The sequence below is a fragment of the Drosophila melanogaster genome, chromosome 2R (assembly GCF_000001215.4).
Source record: "Drosophila melanogaster chromosome 2R".
In the NCBI taxonomy this organism is placed as follows: domain Eukaryota; kingdom Metazoa; phylum Arthropoda; class Insecta; order Diptera; family Drosophilidae; genus Drosophila; species Drosophila melanogaster.
Genome location: NT_033778.4, coordinates 20,057,819 through 20,077,964, shown reverse-complemented (window position 1 = coordinate 20,077,964; position 20,146 = coordinate 20,057,819). Strand labels below are relative to the sequence as shown.

Below are 20,146 nucleotides of genomic sequence, written 5' to 3'. Positions count from 1 at the left end.
CAGGTATAAACTTTAATTGAGGAATTTTGGGGATTTTATCCCCGGCATAAAAGAAGTAATTTTTTCCTTTCCAATTTGTGTTTTTTGGGCGCGACCGGCATTTAATGCCAATACTATAAATATTATGATTATGTGGCCCGTACATGAGCGCAGTTATACATTTTGCGCGTCCGCCGCTCTTAAAATGTTGTCTTTAACCGAAAAATGAAAAAAAAAAACGCAGCGGGGAAAAAGCCAAAAACCAAAGACCGAAAAGTAATTTCTTGCACGACATTAATTTCTTTTAAATTACGCATAATTGAAGTGCGGGCACTCGAAGTTGATCGATGGTCGATACTCGAACAGAAACGAGTTGTCCGTACCCTCCAAATGTTTTCAGAGGTGCGGTGCACAGCCCCGCCTTCTCTTCCGCCTCATGCTCGTTGATCGCAGAGAAATTACAAAAATATTGCTCGGCCATAATAATTTAATATTTGTACGCGTTTTTCCATATGAGGAGGCCATGTTCTTGGGACAATCAGGCCGGCATTGACATTCGAATTGGACACCTGACAACAGAATATATCAAAGTCACTCGGGGACTTTGCCGTAATTCGACGACTTCTTCTATTCCCCATTGAAGTCGATTTGATATTTGATTTGATTTTGTTTCACTCTTTTGTGTTCGTGGGCTGACCTGTCAGTCAGTATGAAATTTCATATTGTAGTCGACTGGGGTCTCAGTGGTATTTAGCTTTATATTTGGGCCTGCTTTGGCGGCTTTGTTAGAGCGATAAGCGGATTTTTTATTACATCAGTTTAGTGTCACATTAGCGCTGTGCCGAAGTGAGCCCATGCATTCAGCTGGGATCTGTGTGGGGGCGACAGATTTCTATATCGGAGGTATACCATTCAATGGCAAGTCTTGCGTATACCTCTCATACTTCTCAGCCACAACTCACAGCGATCAACAAGTTCTTCCGTCGACCCAATCTTAATCTGCATCAGGATCTGGGCCCTGCCTTTGGCTCTTTGCCACACGTACGAGCTTGCTGCCACATCCATATCCGAGCAAGTCCAAGTCGTCGAATCACATGAAATCTTTCGGAAAAACACAGAGGGGAACTTATGAATTTCTTAATTTTTCTGCAAAACTCACTCGCAGCGAGGAGTTGCCCTGATCTTTTTTTATGGCATTTCGTTTTGCCGCGATGCTATCAGTTGGTTTTTGTTTCAGGTTTGGTCTTTAAATTGTCTCGAATCCAGCGGTCGGTCGGTGGGTCGATTCACTGCATGAATCATGAGCCAGTTAAAACCGAATTCCTAAATGTTGGCTTACGTTTCGAACTTTGCAGGGTCAACGTATTTGACACTTGTAACCTAATTTAATTCCTCGAAAGCAATAATTATCAGCACGTGAAATCTGCAGTGAATTGTTGATCGCATTTACTGCTCCCCATTTAAATATATTATTTTGGCAGTAATACTTTGCGTCAAGTATCAGAATTTTCGTAAAACACTGAAATGGTTGTACTTGTGGGCTGTTGCTATTTTTTTGGATCGCGCACTGGATGCATTATAAGTTCAGTATGGCTCCTTCTATACTACGGACTAATGTCATATTTTATGCACTATCAAATGATAAATTCTCGGAGGGCTATCATAGACTTAAAAACTCGCGAATATAAAAAGGAAAATACAGGCTTCTGGGTATTGGGTATTTCGTTCATCCTCATGGCATTTGCAACTGTGTTTTTATTTATCGGAGCAATCATGGTAAATACTTATTAATCCTTTTTTACCTTCTAAGATTTTTTTTTTTTGTAGAGGAAATATGAATTTCTTTTTCTGTTTTTACTGGCTCAATTGCCTTCCCTTTTTGTGGAATCGTTTTATCTGTTGACAGCCATTATATACGGCATAGAATTCGAAAGTTTTATAATATATCTTGTCCCCTTTGGTAAGTGAATTCATTTTTAATATGATTTCTATGCTAATTAATCTGCCATTGGCAGGAATTTTGATTTACATCGATCTAGTTGTTTGCTCATATTTGTATGAACTTAAATGTCTTAAAAGGATGAGATCTGTGTCACAATTTACCATAGAATATTGAGATCATTTTGCCAATTTAAAGTCCATTATAAATTTGTTCGGCGTCCAGTGCTTGTGTATATATTTTTATACGACTTAAGATCAAATACCACTTTTTCCGGTAGAACACACAAAAGACAGCGATAAGGTTGGTTGACTTGAGAGCAGGAAAACATGTCAAGAAATAAAAACAAAAATGATTTATCATAATGGGAGTTGGAGTCTGACTCGGGGTCCAATTCGGAATTGGAATTGGGGTTGGAGTCTGAGCTCCCAGCGGCGTTGCCTAAACGGGCGATAACGGCCAAGACGAAGACCAAGTCGAGGACGGCATGCGGCTGCTGATGGCTGATGGCGACGAACGTGGAGATATCGGGCCAAGAACGGTGCGTCTGGATGTCAACTCTTCATATAAAAATTAACGAAATATAAATTAAAAAATATGCCCTACCTCTTCGCTGGGCGATGAAATAAAAACCAGAAATATTCGTTTCGGCTGCGCTCGTTCTGTGTACGCTTTTGGTTGTCTTCCCTTTCCCCCCTCCACCAGGCCAACGATTTACGAGTATGTCCCCTCTGGTTTCGAGTTACGCCTGCGCGACATTGTTGCTGCTACACAGAAAACAAAGCACTGATTTTTCATTTAGATTTCGTTCTAAAACAAATTGTTTAAATCGGTCGCTTTGGAACACTAGGAACTAATTAATTTAACTTAGGTTTTAATTTATGGTAATATATTAGCATATTTCCCAGTGTAGGCCCCAAAAAACCGACTTCACGAATTATGAATTGGCCGATGTCTGTCGCCTTATCGGTGGAATGCATCGCTGCGTTTAAGGCTTTATCTATGGGCCAGTGAATTTTTATCTAATGGAGGCAGCTTCTACCCATTGATTGGGGTCCCGTTCGGTCTCCGATTTCATTTCTGACTTATGACAGGGCTGTATCTTCTCAGCCTTGCGCTCTGATAGCTTCATAAGTTGCGATAAGGCCGAATCCGAATCCGAACTCGAATTCAAATCCGACTGCGCTAATTGCTAGCAAAACTCCAGGCGCCATTGCAATCAAGGGATTGGCTCTGACAGATCTCAGGTGCCATACACTGTATCACCTGCGTGTTATCGCCAGACAAATGCATTTTGCAAATTATTAACATATGTGGCGGCTGAAACACGACCGGCCCAACACTGAATAACAAACCGACCGGCAGCGGCAACAAGCATGTGCAGATACAGATTCAGATACATTTGTATCTGACGCCAGTGGGTAGGAAGCCAACTCTGAATTTCGCCTCGGTTGCGGCTAATTGATGTCGGTGCACAAAACTTGATTTATTTCTATTAATAAAGCCTCCATGCAAACGGTAGTTGGTCGAGCGGTCGAGGGAGCGGGCTTGTGGAGGTGTCGATTCGGTCAGATGGCGATACATTTTTGGCTGCCATACTTGGGCGCCCGGAATGCCCGATGGAAAATGGGAAGGCCGAGTGCAGACAATAATATAATATTGTTCCCATCGTTTGTTGATTTTGCATGCTATTGCAATGATAGAGGATTGCCAATTTCCAATCGGGGCCAATAAATTGCTTGTTTAGCCACAATTACACACGTGAACAGCAGCCGAAAATGGCCAGAAATGGCAACGGCATCAGAAATAATCGGCCAAAACTTGTTACCGCAGCAGTTGTCGATAGAAATCGCATAAAAACTCGCTTGCATAAATTGTAACACCGATTTTAATCGACGCATTGTGGAGCTGGCATAGACAACTCATTGAGTCCCGCCGATATTCCGGCCAACTCCGACACTTTATGGCCAGCTTTTTGGTGGTAATTACCAGCCTGCAGCAGTTCCGGTGCTTCGATCTGTATGCATGTGTGTGTGTGTTTGGGGCTCGGCATTGCAAACTATAATTTTGTTATAAATTATTGATATGTCAAATCAAATTCTCAGCCTGTTTTTTGTTCGCTGAAGTTGAGTTCAAGATTTATGATCTGCAATTTGAGTTGGTGGGAGAGATATTGGGAAATTGTAATAGGCCGCTATTGAGAGTTTATTTAAAACTGCTCGAAACTTTTTTCAGCCAACCAAAATATTTTTATATGAGGAAAGAGCTGGTTCACCTTAAGACGGATTACGACGACGGTGTCTGCGGCCGGCGGACATATACAACACTTTGCTCTACAAGGCGTTGCGGAAAATACGCAGCGCTTTTCCCTGTTTTCCCGCATGCAATTTTCCGTTGTGTTACCTCATGCTTTGCTTGGGCTTTGCTCTGGCTTTCTTGCTTTTATTTCCCTCTTGACATAACTGGAGCGATTTGGGCCAAAAGCATAGCCAAAACGGCCACCTCAACCTGATTTGGCAGCCCGTCGACCCCACTTGGGCGCTCTGTCTAACAAAATGCCTGGTCGCTTGTCTTGGCCATTTGCATTTCGATCTCTAACGGCTAACTGGCCGGCCAGCAAACAAAAATTCAACAAATCCTATCGTAATAAAAGTTTTCGCCACAAAATTACAAGCTGCGCGAGGCGGGGGAGGACATGTGGATTTGAATACATGGGCAGTGTATCGCACCGTGTACCAGAAGGCAGTTGAACCACATTAGACTTTCACTTTTCAGCCGCCGCAGCACACACAAATGGCCATTTGGGCAGGCGTTTTAGCATTTTAGCATTTTAGCCGGCCGACTGGGCTTGAAATTTATGTTGATTGGCCGAGTTGGCTTTTTGGTTAAATGTTGTTAAATTGTTTTCCGCCAAAATGACATGTTTTGACAAATGGTGCGGTGCATTAAGCACCGGAATACTTGTTGAGTTGTCATTTGAATTCCTATTGAGATTGCTTTGCCAACCAGACGGACTCCCGTTCTTGGAACATAACATAATAAATCCGGAGATTAAGTTTTGGTTTTTTATATGCCTCCCATTGGTCATAAAACATCGGGTCCTTTGACAATGCCGAAGCGGCAAGGCCCACAAATAAATAATAATAAACCATGAGCAGGACACGAGAGTTTGGTGATTGGCCTGTTAGGCCATCCTTCCTTTCGCGTACTACATAAATTTCAATATTTATGGCTAGCAGCAACACATGGCAACGATGGAAAAAAAAGGAGCAGTCCGGAATTGCGATTCGGATTTGTGGGCGTTTGACAAGCAGCCAGCCGCTTCTGGGCGTAACCCAAATAGAGGCGTTGACGTTTACTCTTTTGCCCGCCGACTGTCGAACCCTTCCCTGCGAATATACGACTCCCGATTCCGGCTAACTAACGGCCGGCCAAAGGGCTCAGGAATCAGATATGTCCAGGACCAAGGAGGAACAGCCAGGGCATTGCGCACAGGGCCGGGTATCGTCGTAAATCGCTGCGACATAAATTCAGTGCACTTTTTGACGTTTTGCCTGGCTGCCTCGGTGCCTGGCTGTGAGAACCCTGTTACCTGGCGCACCTGACACAAATTTTCCCTGCTCCCGGTTTTTCTGCGCTAATCTCTGTAAACAAATCACTGACGTCCTGCCATGTCCTTGGGGACGTGTTGGTTTAATTGCTGCCAGACGTCGCAATTTATGAGCATCAATAAAGTGTCAACTTTTGTGCGAGTGTATGCGCTGCCAAAGCGAAAAACGGTCGGAATAAATGCGCTTCTGGTTGTAAATCATCTCGGCGCGGCTTTCCAGGAAACTAGTCCCTCGCTCTGGGACTCCGCCTCTTCTGCCTCTTTTCCCAAGATCCACTGATGCTTAACTTGGCCGAGACACGCTAGCCGGGCCAAGAAGTGCAAAAATATAGAGAGAGATCCAGCAGCCAGGAGCTGGGCGAGTTTTGGCATTTGCATTTCAATTGAAGCGAGTAATTAATGTATCGCATATCTGTAGAATTTTAATTGCCAAGTCAATGCACTCGCCCAGAGCCAGATCAGATGCATCTGGACGCAAATACACTGGCCAACAGCGGAACACGAACTGTGGTTTCGGCCCAATGCCATTCTGTACACATAAAAAAAAATGGAAACGTAACATAAAAGTTAAGAACCCTCTTCTTGCGCTCTTCGTCAGGACTCACCAGCGCTCGGCTCTCGTGTTTTCGGGCCCCGTCAGCAGGCGACTCGGGGCCTGTCTAGTAACATGTTCGTGACTCACCAGCGCTCGGCTCTCGTGTTTTCGGGCCCCGTCAGCAGGCGACTCGGGGCCTGTCTAGGAACATGTTTGTGTATGTGTGCATTCGGAACAAGTGCCGTTGGTCGCACTCAGGGTGAGGGGTCAACGGGGGAAGCGGATATAAAAGCAGCGGGGCGGGAGAAGAGGCCCAGTCTCGAACGGACACATAACGGAACCGCTAGCAGATCGCGAACTGAATCTTAAAATAAAGCTAATCGTAAACTCGAACCCTCTTAACTATCTTGACTATTATTTGGAGAACCACAGCATGTTGGTTGTCATATCAAGGTGAGGTATGCGGCAGCGAGTGCCGAGAACCCTGATGCAAGTGGAACTTGCGTTAACTGGCGCCCGAACAGGGACCGGCAATGTCCGGCCGATAAAAGTGATACGAAAAAATTGTGGAAAATTGTGCGTAAAAATAGTGGTGGTGTGCATAAGTCAGATTAAGATCTGAAATCCATAAATGAAAAAGAAGTGCTGCGTGAGCTGTGTATAAAATGATAAAATAGCAATTACCCGCTGCCGGGGGGAACTACGCCCATCCCGGGGCGCAACAAATATTGCATAATTCAATAAAAGGTGTAAAATTTCTAAAATAAAAATGTAAACCTATGTTGCGCCAAGACCTAATTTAAATTAATAAAACAACGACCCGCTACCGGAGGACGCCACGTCGCCCATGCCGAGCGCAAAAGTTGTACGATACCTATAACATAATTAAAACACGATCAACCCACTGCGGCGGTACGGCTTGTGGGAAAATTTTTTTTTTCTCTCCTTGCCAATTCGCGAGTGCAAAAGATTGTGTATAATAAACCAATAATTAACCATTGCAGCAGTTTACCTGCGGCAGTACGAGTAATATGAGCGCCCAGAGTGATAAGGTGGTGTGTGGCAGCTTGTTGGATACGTTAAGTGGTGTGGAATGCACCCAAAAAAAACCGCCCAACAAGTTGTGTGGCGGCCGTACCTTAGTAGGCAACCAGCCAAAAGGGATACTACGGAACCACCGTGCCCAGTGCCGAAATAAATTAGAGGTCATCAATAAAAAACTGTAACAGCACGCACGCAAGGAAAAAATATTGCAAAATGGAATAGCGCACAAAAATTGTATAAACACATGCACAACACCACAATTCAAAGGAAAACAAGTATAGTACAATTTCCCCAATTTCCCGAAACGAAATAAATAAAAATATAAGTACACAAAATGTACCGTACCCCCACACACTACGTAGTCTTAGAACAACTTAGACGACCAGATATTTACGAATTGTCTTTTTGTAAGCGCGATTTCTGCATGCGGCGCAAATCCCGCTCACTGGACTGGCTGGGGTCGGCTTGGAAATGGGTAGCTGGATCTCCAGATGCTGCTGATTGGAACGCCGTCTTGGCCGCGCAAGCGACGGCTTCGAGGAACTGCAAAAACTGGAGGAGGCTAGCTGTATCCCTCGGCTACTGAAGTAACCAACGAGTGGTTAAGCAAGTCGACGATGGAATGCTCCTCCTGACCAACTTCAACGGAACTCTAAGAACGGCTGCAGAGAACTACGACCTGATCGGCTCCTTTATCACCCAATTCGACAATGAGACGATAATGGTCAACGGTCAAAACTATTCCAGTTACTCGGTCAGTCATCTAATGGCGATGCCGGCCGTGTTGAGCCACATAACGGCCAGCAACTTTCAACTTTCTCTGGAATACGTCCACGACGTGAGCATGAAGAATTTGGAAAAGATGTCCAACATGGCGAGTGAGCTACTAGCCTCTCTTCTCACCGAGGCGGCACTCGCAATCTGCATATTCCTAGGCTTTTATTTCCTATGGAAGAAGCTGATGTCCACCAAAGGCATGCCCGATGTCCGCGAGATTGCCGCAAACTTAGAAGCATTGGGCCAAACCGAGCTGAACAAGGCTCACTAATCTGCGGGACGCAGATCTTGAGGGGGGAGGAGTTAAGAACCCTCTTCTTGCGCTCTTCGTCAGGACTCACCAGCGCTCGGCTCTCGTGTTTTCGGGCCCCGTCAGCAGGCGACTCGGGGCCTGTCTAGTAACATGTTCGTGACTCACCAGCGCTCGGCTCTCGTGTTTTCGGGCCCCGTCAGCAGGCGACTCGGGGCCTGTCTAGGAACATGTTTGTGTATGTGTGCATTCGGAACAAGTGCCGTTGGTCGCACTCAGGGTGAGGGGTCAACGGGGGAAGCGGATATAAAAGCAGCGGGGCGGGAGAAGAGGCCCAGTCTCGAACGGACACATAACGGAACCGCTAGCAGATCGCGAACTGAATCTTAAAATAAAGCTAATCGTAAACTCGAACCCTCTTAACTATCTTGACTATTATTTGGAGAACCACAGCATGTTGGTTGTCATATCAAGGTGAGGTATGCGGCAGCGAGTGCCGAGAACCCTGATGCAAGTGGAACTTGCGTTAACTTAAATAAATGCACTAATGAGCTCAATGGGTTTTTTAAATTTCTTAAATGTGACTACAGTTCTTTTTTAATATGTATTAATTTGGATTTTCCCCTTTTTCGAAATCCAGAACTTTTTTAAGTAAAATATAATCTGGATTTTGCCCAGTATATGTACTTAGTTTGGTGCAAAAATACCGGGCTGTAAGAGTCGCGCGTGTGGCCCCGTCACGTACCGCTTTGCTAAGCCTCACAATGCCAGCTGCCGCACAGAAGACTGTCGACAATTAAAATATGAAAGGGTTCCTTCATTCTTGTCCGGCAATCGAACAAAACCGCAGAACCCAGTCGACGGACTTGGTCGAGCTGGCCCAAAATCCTCGTCATAAATATAGCGTGGCCAAAGCCCCTCGATGCCACTCCCGCCCAGAGCCGGATTGCATATAGTATAGTATTTGTGGAACCCAACGGGGGAAAAATGGGAATTGGAAAACAAACGCTGCACGTGATGATTGCATCATTGTGTCAGCTTAGTACGTGCTCTGGAACGGGCTTGTCATATAAAAAATGACACACAATTCCCCGGCATTCCATGAAGTTTGTCCAGCCGAAAACCCATCTCTCCACTGCGCATTAGAAGCGATTCCGAGTTGTATGTGATTTCTGCATTTTGGACAGATGTTTGGCGAATTTCGTGAAAAAAAAAACGAGAGCTCTATGTTTATCCAACACGTGGTGAGGTCTTTGGCTTCAGAACAATACATCAGGACACTTGTGGCCAGGGACAGTGAGACAATGGGGAGATCATGGAATTTATCCGGATTTGTGGGCTAATTTGCAAGAATGTGTCTTTGAATGCGACAGAATCAATTGTCATTTAAAGCAAATTAAAAATTGGCAAAGGAATTCAGATTTACATTGATGGTACCTCATTATAATATTTTTATTAATTAAATATAATATTTAAATACTTATGTACTTTAGAAAAATAAATGGTTTTGAATGTATAGAATGCTCATCCCAACATCCATTGACGCCTCAACGTCTGGTTTTAGAAACCCAGTGACTCAGAGCCCTAAAATCCGTGGCCGTGAATTGTTTTCCAAGTTATTGCTTTTCCACAGAAATGTGGACCGATATCCGCCTTATTGTTATGCAAAATCCGGACATAGAATTCATAAAGGGAAATATTAAAAACGCATAAAACTGGGTATTCGGGGTAGAGACCTGATTGTATCCCGGCCAACTTTCGCCTGCCAGTCGCACAAAGCCCGGGTATTATGTGAGTTTTTTTCGGGATCCACCAAAAGAGCAGCCGAACCAAAGAAGATGGGGAAAAAGAGGTTTTTTCATATAATTTATGAGAAATGCACGCATTAAACTTCATTAGATCGAAATTTAAGGCAGCGACTGAGGCATTTGGGGGCCCATAAAAAAGCAGAACACAAAAGTATCTTTCGCTTTTTGTTTGCAATTAGTTCGACGGCAGCGCGCAGAAGCCGCATAAAAAAGTGGAGCTGCGAGTTCATTGAGGAAGCATCGAGGAAATATCAAAGGCACAGCAAAGCGAAGGCGGCCACATAAATTTATTTTTAAAGAAATGCCGAAGAAATGCACCACCAACTGCGTCATTGTTGGCGGTTGCATTTGTCAAGCCACCGATCCACCGATCTTACGGATCCTCCGATCCACTTGCTCCCAGCGTGTGTTTTCCCCTCGCGCCCAGCGCCGAAATTGAAATTAAAATATTTTGGTAGTTTATGTGCCCCTGGAAGTTGCAAGCTGGAAAACTAGGCATTCCCACCCATCCTCTAGCCGCTGGGGAGGTGTTGCCACCAATGGCAGCCATGTGTAAACATTTGGCCGCTCTGTCAAAACTAATTTGGATGCCGCTACTTCTTCCTCTTTTCTGCTACACATCGAAAAGTTATCAGATATATTAGGCACACTATTTATTAGGCCTACTTTTGATTCCACTATCTTAAAGTAAACCTCTCGTTGCTAGGTTCCTTGAATATTTTGCCAAACATATAGTATACATATAACAAAATGCCAAACTTTTTTCTCCGTGCAGCGTGGGCTTTGGAGCAAGTGCAGCCCGCCCGTGTGCGTGATGTTGGCGGCGTGAAGTGATGAAAGTGTCATAAATTTCATTGCCATACGCGGGAATCGGAGATGGAAGATGGGAGTTCGTGGCTGGGAGCCCCCCTTCAGATGCGGCCGCATGTGGAGGGCCCTTGGGCAGGTCGTATGCAAATGGCAACTAGGAGGCGGCCACTTCAGCTCCATCTTCATCTTCATCACCAGCTTCAACTTCAACTGCAACTCAGACTTGAGCGCACTGCCACGTTCCGAACGATTTTTCACGCTACCTAAACACGCGTTTGCCATTCGTTTCGACCTTGACCAATGCGCGGCGTGAAGCGGGCCATTAAAATCAATTGAGAAAACTCGGATGTTTTGGGAAAGTTTGTCACCCTGCCCGGGAAAAGGAGACGAGCTGCGGATGTGGACCTCCTGGGTGGCGTGTGTCGCGACAGGCAAATGAAGCGTCTGGGAAAAATGCTGGGATAACCTTCGATTTGTCATGCTCGAGTGACCGCTGACGTTTGGCTTAGCCGGAAATGCCTTTCCTGGCTTCTTCGCCTACGAAAACCCTACATCGAATGGTCGTAAATCTATAGAGTTAAATCCCTAGGGCGGCACACGCCCCCTATATTTTGCCGGTGGCGCGTGCTAGCCGTATTTTACAGCAATTCGCTGAACTCGCGTTGTACCTGTTGCCCGGTGTAACAAGTGTAAAACTAGCGTCTCATTTGCTCCCAAAGCCGTCCGGCTGAGAAAGCCGGTGAATGGACCACAAATCAGGCGGAGAAGCCAGCCCTGGAGACTACGAACGAAGCTGCAAGCTGCATCTATCGCGTAAATTGTGGCAGACACTTAAGAGCCGAGACAAGATTAAATGCTAAATTACGTTAAGGCGGCGCAGATAAGCCCGGCCTCAACCCTTGCCACTTGGCGATTGTGAGGAGTGCCAGGGTCTGAGAGTCCGGGCCAAGGTGATAATGATAAGGAAATGAAATCGCGTTAAGTTCGCCGACGTTGCGATTGCAACGCCGACTCGCCGAATGGGACGCGGCACTATCTGAACGCGTATAAAGTACGAAAACTGATGCGTGGCATAAATTAACAACATGTACCGTGGGATATAGCCTGCAAATATGTCCAACCAAGCGTGAGAAGTATAGGAAGTGCAACAAAGAAGTGCTTTTATATATTCCATTATAATCTAGTCAATATGTTCATTAATATGTGGACATTATGTAGTTCCCGTTTCTTCCATTCGAAGTTAATGGTAAGACATAAATCAAAACTCAGAACTAAACACGCTTATACAACTAAACTACTCAGCTTTAGATAACTGCTATCGATTACCACCAACGGATCTTATGTTCTCGAATATATTTTGGCACAGAACTCTTACCTTTTCCCACTGCCCATCAGGATTTCAGCATGAGGCTATCTGTGCGATGCTCGCCTGTGTGCATGCATTCAGTAATGCACTTGAAACAAATTCACAGTCGGCATCCCTATCTCAATATCATGCTGGGATATGCCCGTGCCTATCAGCAGGCTCAACTGATACACAGAAAGAAACGTACTAGAATACCATGATACTCTGTTCCACAACTTGTATCAGTGTTGAATAATTTGTTATAGTCTTTAAGCGTTTTTTCGCTGTGTACCTGACACGCCTTGCTTGTGACCCAAGACGCGCCTGATAAGCGAAATTGATTTTCGCAATTATTTTTAGCATAGCTCGGAAAATAGCTGGAAAATGTGTCAAGTGACGACGACCTCATAATTTTATGATTAGTTGGAGTGCTTGTTAGTGGGCAGCAGCTCCGCATCCTTCGGCTGATCCGGCGACTGCTTCCCTCCGGCCGCCTCGATTGTCGGCCAGAATCATCAGAGCGGCGGCATCAGCAACACGTACGCACACTTCTCACACAAGCCACGAATGAAGCTGGGCTTTCGGATGAAAGGATCGAGGTTTTGGCCGGGCCAAAAAGACCGCCGCCGCCGCCGCCATGCCAAGACTCTCCGTGATAAATTGCAATGATAGCAAAAGTACTTGACTGGTAACTCCGACGACCAGACGGCCGTGGCCGAAAATCAGGAAAAATCGAAAAATAAAAATAAAACGAAACATTTTTTTTGGCAGACGTGTCCCCGCCGCAGAAAGCTGAAAATTAACCGCCGGCAACGGCGCGAGAACGCTTCGTGTTGCATGTAAGCCAGTCAGTCAGCCAGCGGTCGAAAGATGATATATCCAAAAATTCCATATAATGACTGCCGGCTACAGCAGCAATAACGGCAAAGTACACAGGTACAAGTACAAGTACAAGTACAGGGAACCAAAGTGCATTAGAAGCTGCGGAGCCCAGACATGGGAACTATTTTCACGCTCAGTTGCAATCTGTCAATGCCGTTCGCCACACCGAGTCATGGCATCAGCAGCAATACAACAGCAACAGCAAGAGCAACTGCAACAGGCACGACACCTCTCTGTGGCCTGTTGGTGTTGCTGCAACGCCCCGGCACGCTGGCCACTCAACCTGGCCAACAACCAAGAGGCAACATCCAACAACCGAGCCAGCCAGCCAGGCGCGCTGATATATCAAAGCCAAGCCATCATCATCTTATTAAAGAGTGCCAACTTAATTTGCTTCTCCATGCTGCTAGACAAGTTGTTGCCGTTGTGTTCTATTCTGGCCTGGTGTTGCTGCCACGTCGTGTTGTTGCTGCGGTCCACCGGTCAAGGTGTTGCTGAGGGGCGTTGCAGCAGACAGTTAGAAATGGAAAAGACAAGTCTAATTCTGGCATCAATAAGCCGAAGCTGCAATATCCTTGCCGAATAAGGGAATTATTGGAGCGGTGTAAATCGAATTATGCGATTTGCTGGGATTTGTTAATTTTGATTAAGACCTTAATGGGCTCTATATTAAGTTAAGTCAAATTACGAAGATTAAATAGCTCACAATTGTATATTTTTATACCCTCTTCTGTTGTGCGTGTGTCCGCAAAAGGAGAGGAATTTGAAATCGCAATCCCGGGTTCTTCGGGGCCAGGACCACTCCATCCACCCACCAGCAGTTCACTCAACACCTTTTGGGCTGCCGCGGCTCAAAGCTATAATTAATAGATTATCATCGACAACATTTTAAATTCGCATTAAACTCGCCAGCGCGCCAAATTGCAGCGCCAAAGTGGAAAATGGCAAACTATTTTCTAGCAATTTTTTCTCCGGCTTCGTTATGTTGGCCATATTTTGTTTGCACCTCTTTTGCCAGCTTTTGGCTGGCTAGCATTTTTCCAGCTCAGCATTATTCTTTTGACTGCTGTTCGCTTTGGTCACATACGCGGAAGTGATTTTTCCACTCCAATGACGTCGTCATTCTCGTTGTTGCCGCCTGATGTTGCTGCTGCAACAGCAACAGGTTGTTCTTGGGGGAGTCCGCTGATGATGTTGGCTCACGTGCTGCGACTCGAACAGCACAACTTCTGCCTTTTGTAATCCCCTAGCTGGATTTGCTATTGATAGACAAGATCGATGTGGTGCCATGCTATTGCCATTGCTTGTTAGTTAGTCAGTGGGCCTTTGATGATGGAAAATGTTTTTTGTGGCTACGCCCTTGCATCGAATTCCGCTTAGTTGCGGTCATTTATGTGTGAAATGGAAACGGGTATCTTCCCCACAGGATGTCTGTCCTATTGCCATTCCGTTTCCAAGACCCCGAGGCGTTGACTTTCCGCACGAGCTGTGCCGGCTCAATATTTGCTGAAGAAATTAACGTGATTGGGCTCATTAGGCAGTCAGCTTATTTAGCTTGGGCACATAAAAAAGCGTTTCGTGTTTAATAAGCAAATATCAACACCTCGCCGAGGTGCATAAGCATATTAAGTTTTGCAAAAGAAAAACGGGGAAAAATGCTGAAACCATCTCACCATTCGACATTCTGTCATCTGCCTGGTCATACAAAGCAATCAGCAAAGAAAACAATGCCAACGGAAGATGATGACGGTGCCGATGACTTGGGTAAATATAAGTTTTCAAGATCAATGTTTATTTACCCAGCGTAGGGCCAAAAACTGCATTATTGGCAGCATATTCCGGCGGGGAAATCTGGCCAAAGGGGAAAACAAACAATGAGCAGCCAGCTTTGGGACACGCAATTGCAATTAATGGTAACCGAAAACCGATGGGAGATGAGACGCCATCGAGTGTGTGCGGAAGGCGTCGACGCTGCACGCACACACACATGTAGATTGACCGAAAGTGCACTCGAAAAAATAGGGAATCTATTAAAAATAAAATGCTAGCAAATATCCTAAAAGATATATTGATACTGATTCTGAAAATGTGTTCTAGAAATACTCATTATACCTAACCAAAATGCAAGTAGGCAATTGCCTTTTCTTGCCCACTTTTTCCCAGTGTAAGAGGCTTAAGTGATGCAGGCGAGTTGGAGTTGGCTCAAGTGCCTTGGCGACGCGTTGTGGTCGCTGGACGAGAGAATTAAGACGTCAAGCCACGTCAATTGCTGCTGGACCTGGTCCAAAGGCTTCGGCGTAAAATTTCTATGATATATAAACAACGGCTTTGATGACGCTGTTGCTGATGATGATGAGTGTCACGAAGGCAAGTTCAATGGCCAAGGATACGGCGTAGAGACCTGCCAAACAATGGCCAACAATTGCGTGCCACATGCAGCAGCAGCAGCCGCAGCAACTGCATCAATATGATATGCTGATTAGGCTGCTGGTCAGCCAGGGTTTCAAGTCGCAGTCGAAGACACAAACACGCATGCCCATAAAAACGTTAAATGCATATTGGAAAAAATAATGATGACAGTTGCCTAACTAAGCCAGACAGTCAGGCAATACAATACCCAACAATTGCACTCGAAGCAAGACACTTAACAAATTAAGATGCTACAACGGCCGGGAAGCTCCAGCGACACTGATCAGCAAAGAAAACCATCTTCATATTTATTCTGAGTTAGGAATTATACATTTAGCACATACTATACATTGCATATATATGCATATGCATTTATTGCATATACGTAGCTCGTTTGTAATATAATCCGAACATATTTTCTCCTTGTGTACGGAGCTTGCTACTTGTTTGCAACTCAAACGCCTTGGCATTAACTCAACTTACAACAGTGCCAGCGGTTCTAAGTCGCTGTTGTTCAGTGTAATTGAAGCTGAAATTGCCTGCACCTTATGTCACATTACGACAACGTTGACAATGCTGAGATGCCGGGAGATGCTGAGAATTGGGTCAGTGGGGGCTCATGTCAAGGTGTTGTTGCTGCTGCTGCTGTTGCAAGTTGCAAGTTGCATTTGGCACAGCCTGCTGACGGAGCTGTCATTGCGGAGCGACAGGCGAGTAAGCTGCATCTTAATGGGTGAAAGACAAGCGAACATGGCTAACAAACGCACAGCACAAAGCAGATGAAAGTTGTGTGCAAACAATTGCAATTGTCTCATTAGCGTGACAGAACAAGGCGCCTCCCACTCGATTGCCAGATGCATTTGCAGGTCGTAATTAATTTGCGTCTCGTAATGATTTCTCTACATTGTTTCTCGCACAGCCCAGCCGCATTTGCATAATTGTGTCACACGGTTCAGGGCTGTCGGATGTGGATGTTAAAATACCCAGCACCGATCCACATGCATGCCACATACAACATACATACTACTAGTATGTGGGTGTTGAAAACGACAGCAATTTCGAGCCCGTAGCGCTATCTGGCTAATTTCGCCATTGCCACTCGCAACTAGCCACGATTAATCAAGCCCGGCCGAAACAAAAACAGCAGTCTGCGGCATATTCCGCCTGTAGCCGCGGATTACTCACATGGACCGCGCCCACAGTCACCAACCCCCAGTCCCCAGTACTCGAATCCCAATCATCTGGGCAAAAAACAAATGCTATGCATATCAGCCAGCACTGTTTATTTTCCTTTGGCTCTTTGGGTCTGTGTGCCTGCTTTTCGCAGCATTTCGCATTCGCACTGTAATTGATCATGTTTGCGGCCGAATGGTATCCGTATCTAACAATTGAGCTCGTAAATTTGCCGCTTGGCCAACAGGAAGTTATGGCTTGAAAATTCGCTGCTTTTCGTACTTTGCATATGACCACCATTAGCCTGTTTACGCTGTTTACCCGGCGATATAATCTATTTGCTTTCCCGAAATGAATTGCCCATTAATAACACAATCAAATTCAGTTGAGCAACTGTTTGGTAGTTTGAAAATGCTCGGAATTTATATTTTTTGATTGTTTATGTTTATGGACTTCAAATGGCTTGAAAATGTTTTGTTCCTTTTTTTTTCACCAACTAAAATTCTCTTACACAAAACTAATTGCAGCTCAAAGAAGTCGTATGCATTTAATTTCTACAAAGCTTTTAAATTTATACAAATAAATAGGAACCGCTATAGGTTTCCTAGACTCATTATTATTCAAAACTCAACGTTGGATTGAAAGGTAATGAGAGAGCAACTGTCAGAAATGAATTTTACATTAAGTTGCTCTGAATTTAAATTAACTGCACTATATAATTTTGCGATTTCATGCCGTTTTGCTTTGCAGTAAATAAATTGCACCGCTAACCAGTTTATATTGGCGCCCACCGTCAATTGCAATTGCAACTGCAATTGCACCACCATGAAAGGGGGCGAAGGGGCGTGGCCGGCCATCTGCATACGCGGCCCACATGTGGCATGCGTGATATATATTTTCAATTAGCTAGCAGCATTTCGAAGCAAAAACTAGTTTTGTTTAAGTCGATTTTTCGCCAGCCCGCAATTAATTTTGGCTTAATTTGAATGGGCAACTTTTTGCGTTCGCTGCACTTCAGCGTTTTCTTTCCTCTGGGCAAAAAGAGATGCGGCGCCTGAAACGCTTTTGTTTTCGTTTTGATTTCCATTTTGGCTTTGGATTTTTTGTCTTTGGCATCATTGAAACACCTTTGTGCTGATTTATGAACTTTCGTGCACAGCAACAATAAATTAATACATCGAGCGGCAAAAGTGAATGCAAATAATTTCAGCACTTTGACTCATTAACACGACGGGGAGTTTTCATTAGCTGTATGAAATATGAAATCGCTTCCAGACCGACCATTACAATCTCCCGAGCTAAAGGTGTGGTTCGGCTGGGCAACTTTTTTAATAATAATTATTATTATAACGAAATGACCCAGTTTCGGGGTAGTTGAAAAGATTACTTAATACCAGGCGAGAGTACTAATTATTGAAGGTGGGGTGCCATTTGAAACGAAAAAGTAAACGGGAAACAGCATTTATGCACCTTTTCCACGGCTCTAATCCAATCAAGGGATTTCGCCTCTCAGCTGGGCATTGGAATTTTCGCAGATGCGAAATGCCAATGCACACAAGAGATTTTCACACTTGAACTTCGCTCGCACTCTCGACAAAAGGAAAACGGATTTTCACGCTCGGCATTTGTCCTGTACGGTTTGGGAATTCGTTCCATGATGTTCCAGTGTTCGACACGCATTTCGAATTGGGATTTTGAGCGAGACGAAATTTTTTGGCAGGCCAGTTGGCCAAAAGCGAAGGTGAACAGCGAGCATAATTTTGAAGCTGCCAGCTGCATTGGCCTTATGGAAAATGTTGGGATACGATAGGCGACAAATCAAACAAGCTCAGAGATTCGCCGACTCGTGTTTTCACAACTAATGAACTTTTATTTGATGTGTCTTTGTAGGGCCGAGATTTACGCTCTTTTAATTAGCCCCATCTGTCCATCATGCTGCGCTTTTGCTCAATACTTAACCTGGTTTTACTTTTAATTAAAAGGGCCAGCAACAACTGGCAACAAGCGGCGTTAAATTCGAGTCCATAAAAGCCAAAGAAAGTGTTGAGCTGGGGTTTTTGAATTGGGAGATGGGTGCTGGGACCGCCCAGCTGCTTATCGACAACGATAATGTTAATGATGGCTTTAAAATGATTTTACATCCATTTGAGATGTGCCTACAAGTTTGTCTGCAATTGTGTGGCTGCTCGTTAAACTTGGATTTGATTTTAATTTTATGACAAGTTTTACTTTCCGCCGTGCGTGAATGTTGTTCGGCCGATCGAGATGTGGAGTGGAGTGTAAAAAGTAAGACAACTTATTTGATAAGAATCGAACGACAAGCGAAAGCACTTTAACAGATAGTAACCGCCGATTAAAGTTAGATAATCCGGAGTAGTTATGTGAGTGATGCAATTTGACGGACTCCGTGGAACTCCTTGCCTTAGAATGACCCGCCCGACTGCAGTTTTTCCACTGCATTCCGGCCAAAAATGGAAAAACCTCACCCATATCCATTTTCCCATTCACCGACCGCTAATGTGCTGTAATCCAAAGCTAAGGCGCTTTGAAAATCAATTACAAATGTCAGTCATTCTCTTTATTGTGCTGAATGGCATGGCATGACAGTTTGGAGCGACAGTTTCGGTTGGGCAACTGGGCTAATTCCCCAGTCAGACGTAGGTATTTTACCAATTGCATTTCTTGCATTCGAGGTGTGTGTGTGTGTGTTTGTGCTTGGCTTATGACTGATTGCTTGACCTCAGAGTGACACCATCGATGAGAACTAGGGCCACACAGGCCCAAGTTCATTTATCAAGCCAACTAAAGTCGTCTGCCTGACTATGACTTCCAATAAACAACAATTAATCAATTTGTAAATAATATTTCTGCGCCTACGCACAGATCTGGGGAGCTGGATGTTGATGTGGATCGGGATATACTCGGGATACGCTTTTCAGCAGTTCATCAATTAGGCGGCGGCGATGGCGGCTCCACTGGCAACATGTGCGCCTGATTGGGCCAACTCCAACGGCGCCAGTGCAGTCCCACTCGGCTCGTTAGTTTTCCCTAATTTTTCATAATGCACTGGGGCAGAGAGTCCGGAAAGCCGAATGCCAAAACTTACGACTTCCGCTCGCAATTGATGGCCAGTCATTCGTAGTTGGAGTTGGAGTTGAAGCTGGTGCTGGACTGTTGCCATTGCCAATGCCAGAAGTCAACTTAATTAATTTTGGCCCCGGAAGCGCCGCCCTGTGCCTTCAACTACTCCAACCGCATCCATTTCGATTCCAGTTACTATGTGGCATGCCAAGAGGCCAGAACAACTCCTCCGCACTGAAAACAAATAATGTATTGTACATTTATATATGTAAAGTTATGCATGTATACGTTGTATGCTTCATCTTTATATCAACGCTATTTCTGTATATAAATTCATAAGAAAGTAAAGTTTCTTAGGTAACTAATCAGTTTTTAAGCTTTGAGCACAACACATTTTTAATTCACTCACTATTTCTCCTAGTGCAACTACCAGCGATTCCCGTAAGACACACAGGAAGTGCAGGCGTTTGGAGTTGCTGCTGCTGCTTTTCTTTATCTGGTTAT

At 44.8% G+C, this 20,146-nt stretch overlaps 1 protein-coding gene and 5 long non-coding RNA genes across 6 annotated transcripts, besides 1 other annotated feature; 3 read left to right on the top strand and 3 right to left on the bottom strand.

Moving 5' to 3' along the window:
- Positions 1-1,470: 1,470 nt before the first annotated feature.
- On the top strand, positions 1,471-2,279 carry CG46443 (uncharacterized protein). Its single transcript, NM_001382160.1, has 3 exons — positions 1,471-1,755; positions 1,807-1,939; positions 1,995-2,279. The coding sequence occupies exons 1-3, from the start codon at positions 1,504-1,506 to the stop codon at positions 2,093-2,095; spliced, it is 486 nt and encodes a 161-aa protein (NP_001369099.1). The 5' UTR covers positions 1,471-1,503; the 3' UTR covers positions 2,096-2,279.
- A 508-nt stretch (positions 2,280-2,787) lies between these two features.
- lncRNA:CR46444 (long non-coding RNA:CR46444) lies at positions 2,788-3,995 on the bottom strand. Its single transcript, NR_167825.1, has one exon. It is a non-coding gene; the product is annotated as a long non-coding RNA:CR46444 (long non-coding RNA).
- Positions 3,996-6,093: 2,098 nt separating this feature from the next.
- Positions 6,094-8,666: a mobile genetic element.
- A 1,903-nt stretch (positions 8,667-10,569) lies between these two features.
- On the bottom strand, positions 10,570-11,482 carry lncRNA:CR46446 (long non-coding RNA:CR46446). Its single transcript, NR_167827.1, has one exon. It is a non-coding gene; the product is annotated as a long non-coding RNA:CR46446 (long non-coding RNA).
- Positions 10,884-12,101, top strand: lncRNA:CR46490 (long non-coding RNA:CR46490). Its single transcript, NR_167886.1, has 2 exons — positions 10,884-11,998; positions 12,055-12,101. It is a non-coding gene; the product is annotated as a long non-coding RNA:CR46490 (long non-coding RNA).
- Positions 12,102-12,527: 426 nt separating this feature from the next.
- Positions 12,528-13,685, top strand: lncRNA:CR46445 (long non-coding RNA:CR46445). Its single transcript, NR_167826.1, has one exon. It is a non-coding gene; the product is annotated as a long non-coding RNA:CR46445 (long non-coding RNA).
- A 5,484-nt stretch (positions 13,686-19,169) lies between these two features.
- On the bottom strand, positions 19,170-19,870 carry lncRNA:CR44631 (long non-coding RNA:CR44631). The gene has a single exon (NR_124642.1). It is a non-coding gene; the product is annotated as a long non-coding RNA:CR44631 (long non-coding RNA).
- Between the last annotated feature and the right edge of the window lie 276 nt (positions 19,871-20,146).

What these genes read in the sequence shown, in the direction of transcription:
- CG46443 (NM_001382160.1), top strand. Translation starts at nt 1,504, where the DNA reads ATGGTTGTACTTGTGGGCTGTTGCTATTTTTTTGGATCGCGCACTGGA. An exon ending in TATTTATCGGAGCAATCATG is followed by an intron (nt 1,756 to 1,806) that starts GTAAATACTTAT and finishes TTTTTTTTGTAG; the next exon opens with AGGAAATATGAATTTCTTTT. An exon ending in AATATATCTTGTCCCCTTTG is followed by an intron (nt 1,940 to 1,994) that starts GTAAGTGAATTC and finishes TGCCATTGGCAG; the next exon opens with GAATTTTGATTTACATCGAT.